The sequence below is a fragment of the Echinops telfairi genome, unplaced genomic scaffold, assembly GCF_000313985.2.
Source record: "Echinops telfairi isolate 266 unplaced genomic scaffold, ASM31398v2 ScPeMD7_7420;HRSCAF=8458, whole genome shotgun sequence".
In the NCBI taxonomy this organism is placed as follows: Eukaryota; Metazoa; Chordata; class Mammalia; order Afrosoricida; family Tenrecidae; genus Echinops; species Echinops telfairi.
Window position 1 is genome coordinate 2,806,553 of NW_022111320.1, and position 4,095 is coordinate 2,810,647.

The following is a 4,095-nucleotide window of genomic DNA, read 5'->3' on the forward strand; positions in this document are numbered from 1 at the left end:
TGTGTTATATATGTATCTAAATATATATAAAATTATTAGTGTCCTGGTTTTGTTTCTCTGGAGAACCCTGTCTAACACAGCCCATGATAGACAGATTAGGCACATTTGGAAAATTCTTGATGATCAAAATGAGCACATTTGGAAAATTCTTGATGATCAAAAGAAACTTCTAACACACAAAGCTTTTCTTTTAAAGAAGCAAACACCCGAGGAGCCTCAGACTGGGTTCTGCGAGTTGGAGGGCCCCATGAGCTTGTTGAGGTTGGCCGAGAAGTGAGTCTGGCCCAGCACAAAAGGCGAGCGGTGGGTTTGTATTCAAGTCGAAGATTTGACTTGATCACCCTCTGTCAGGATTTACCCAGAAGATGTCACAACACCACAGGTGTGGGAAAAGAAAGAAACCAGTACACCAAAATGAACCCAGGAGAAATGCAATACAAGCAGACTCTCTTCGGTGATGTTGCTTAAAGAAAAAGATAAAGAATCAGAGCAAGTCAATTAAAATAAGATTGAGATGGGGAAAGAAATGCAGCTTCTTGGTTTGTTTGGAAAAATTTGATGAAGAACAAAGCAAGAGATGAAACCAGATATAAAATCACTGTCAAAACTCTTTGAAAAATATGTGTAAACCACAAGAAATATCAGGTCAATTATTTCAAGCCAAGGAAGAAAAAATCAATAGTGTTCTGTATATGTACAGATGCCTCATTCGATTCCCATCAAACTGTGAATTGCTCTACTCGATTTAGTTCAATGTTGTTAGAGGGTTTAGTTTAGAAAAAAATGATATCCTAAGGAATATCTACCCTATCTCTTTCCTTAATTCCTGTAGTTCCACTTGATTAGGTATTCAGCGGGGTCTTGCCCCCTTTCTCTGGCTGAACCTGCCATCATTAGTGAAAACATAAAATGATCTCATCGGTGACGTTTGTTTAGAGTGTTAGAGAAAGGTTCAATTCATCGAAGTGAATAAATCATCTGATCGCTGGACTTAATTTTCAACCACGTCAGGAACCTGTATTCTGTTTTTGTTTTCTTCTGTCTCGGCTCTCTCTGTTCCTACCCACATGCCCTTCTTTCTAGTTTCTGTTATTCATACTTGGCTTTTTTGTTAGTCATTGTGACTTAGGAGACCACGTGGGTTACAAGTAGGACTGCCCTGGGGTGTTTTCTGGGTTGTAATCTCTGTGGAAGCAGGTATGGAGGCCTTTTTTCTTCCTCAGTACTGCTGGGTTGGTTCAACTGCCAACCTTTTAGTTACTAGTTGAGAGCAAACCCTTTGTGCCCCCAGGGCCCATCCGTTCCTTTCCCATATTAACATACATGATGAAAGGACCAGGAATTAGCAGCCAGATGACCTGAGCTCCATCCCTTTAGTTTCCTATCTGTAAAAATGATGTCTGGGATTTCCTCTATCACCAAAAGGTTCTCATCTGCATTCAAATTTTAGGTCGAGTGTTAGCACATGCAAAAATTTTTCAAATAAAAATTTTGTTTGATGTTAACCTCTCTGGATCAAATGCTTTATTGTGAGGTTGAAAGTTCCTTTTAAAATGTAATTTCATTTATATATATTTATTCTCTAGGGGAAAAAGTATCATTCTAGTATTTTAGCAAAGTATAAAAGAATATGTTCACATTAAAATTAATTGGCAATTGGAGAATTTCAGAGAAGTAAGGGTTAGTTTTACATGAGGAAAGCTAGTCCCCCAAGTAATTTTTAAAACCAAAACGTATTTTCCCTTCTAGTCTTATTTCTTAAAGCTGAAGATACTTTAGTTACAAATAAGTTAGGCATACTGATTATGAATCCAGGGTCCTCAATACAGAAAATATCCCAGAGTGTATAACTTTAGGTATATAAGTGTGTAACTAAAGTGTACATCCTAAAGTATATATGTTAAGAAAGTATTAATCAAATGTGCTTACATTGCTATTATCTATATAATTACTTTTGCCAAAGAATGAGTAAATCAGTAAAAAAAAAAAGTTAAAGTCACACACCACCAGTTTGTTAAGGAGCCGTGATGATGACGCACTTGAATTGCACACACCTGCTGAAACAGAAACATGATCTGGATCCAAGGCTGAGGTTCTTGACTGATGAGAATAAAACTGGATTTACTGTATAGACAGTAATGACCCTTCAGGGAGCAGGTGAAGAACAACTTTGCCACACAGCTTCTAACAGTATCTAGGAACAAATACAAACAGCATTAAATATTAAATTATTTCCAGCATTACACCACATACATACACACAACTTTGTACATACGACCTTCAGTTTTAGACCGTTATTGTTGTACTAGGTGCTATCGAGTCCGTTCTCGGTGATAGCAACCGTATGCACAACAGAAAGGAGCCCTCCCCGTGCTGCATCCTCACATTTGTTCCTCTGTGTGAGCCCACTGTTGCAGCCACTGTGTCAATCCATCTTGTTGGGGGCCTTCTTTTTGACTGCCCCTCTGCTTTTCCAAGCATGATGTCCTTCTCCAAGAACTGGTCTCTCCTGACAGCGTGCCCAAAGCCTGTAAGAAGAAGTCTCGCCATCCTTGCCTCTATGGAGGCCTCTGGCCATATTTCTTCCAAGACAGACCTGTTTGTCCTTGTGGCGGTCCAGGCCACTTTCAGTCTTCTCTGCCCACCCCACAATTCAAATAATAGATTCGTCTGTCGTCTTAATTCCAAGACAGTGTGTCTTTGGAAGTGGATCGATGTTATGTAAAATACACTTACATGAATATGTATTAGAGCATGTTGATGGTAAAAGACATTGAATATAGCATGGACAGCCAGAAGAACGAAAACCTCCATCCTGGAGGAAGCATATCCAGAATGTTCCTTTGAAGGAAGGTGACAAGACCATGCTTTGCTGACTTTGATCCCGTCATCCCGAAGGACCAATTGCCGGAGCAGGATATCATGCATGCTTTATAAAATAGAGTTCACCCCAAACGAGGAAGACCCTCCATGACATGGACTGATTGCAAGAATGGGCTCAAACAGAGCAACGACTGTGAAGAGGGTGCCACACGACAGAGCGTTTTGTTCTGTTCTACAAACGCTCACTATGAGTTGACGTCAACTCGATGGTATCTAACCACCATCACCACCGCTTCTCTCTTCTTTCAATGAACACAAGAGGAATCTTCAAGCCAGGCATGTGGAAAGAAAGTAAAAATGCTGATTGAAAAGGAGATAGCATGCTACTCTAATTTGATTTGGTACCTTTGGGACCAGTAGATGATGTCTCCTGAAATAGAGACACTGTTCTCTTGGCTGTGAGGGACACCAGGGTGACAGCCTGGGAGGCAACTATGGTCAAACGGGTGGGCTCCTAGGAACTGGCTTGGTATGGTTGAATAAGTCAGGTCATCTTGAAGAACCTCAGCAGGATAACTTATGGCAGCTTCATTTGAGGGGCGTGGGGAGAACAGAGATGAGGTGGTAGCATGTATGAGACAACCAGTAAGGAGTAAGGGAAGCAAATGTAGGTTGAGATTAAATGTGCGAGGCACTGTGTTAAGTACTGGAGAATAAAGTCTGCCACCAAAGTGACTGCTGGGCGCTTTACACACTGGATGGCATTTGCTTCTTACAACTGGGTGTTACAAAGTCACAGCAGTAACACAAGTATTGTAGCTGCCTGGTTCACCAGCACGCCCTTTGCTCCTGGCACACAGTGGATGCTCTGTCAACATTGTCTGTATTTATGAATTTACTCCGTCATTGATTTACATCAGCATGTACTATTGCTGTGGTTAGGTGCCATCGAGTTGATTACAACCCATAGCAACCACATGCACAACAGAAAACAAACAACCGAAAACACTGCCCGGTTGGGTGTCATCCTCACAGTTGTTCCTCCATACCAATACTACTTTATTTATTTTTTTGATCAAATGATTCCAGCTTTAGTCATGAGGACCTGTGTCCTTTTAACATCACTGATTGTGTGTGTGTGTGTGTGTGTGTGTGTGTGTAGCACTTCCTTACTTTCTGGCTCTATATGATGCTGTGGGTTCATCTTATTTACTTCCTGCCTAATAGCAGACTCAGCTACTTCTCCAAGGATCCCTGGTTCTTCTTACTGGG

General features: G+C 41.0%; 1 protein-coding gene across 1 annotated transcript in view; it reads right to left on the reverse strand.

Annotated features, from left to right (window-relative positions):
• The window catches only part of VEPH1 (ventricular zone expressed PH domain containing 1), a 295,014-nt gene that overhangs the window by 77,788 nt on the left and 213,131 nt on the right, over positions 1-4,095 (reverse strand). The window contains exon 10 of the mRNA XM_004704124.3: positions 2,055-2,194. Coding sequence (XP_004704181.1) covers positions 2,055-2,194 — 140 coding nt within the window. The remainder of the gene's footprint in view (positions 1-2,054; positions 2,195-4,095) is intronic.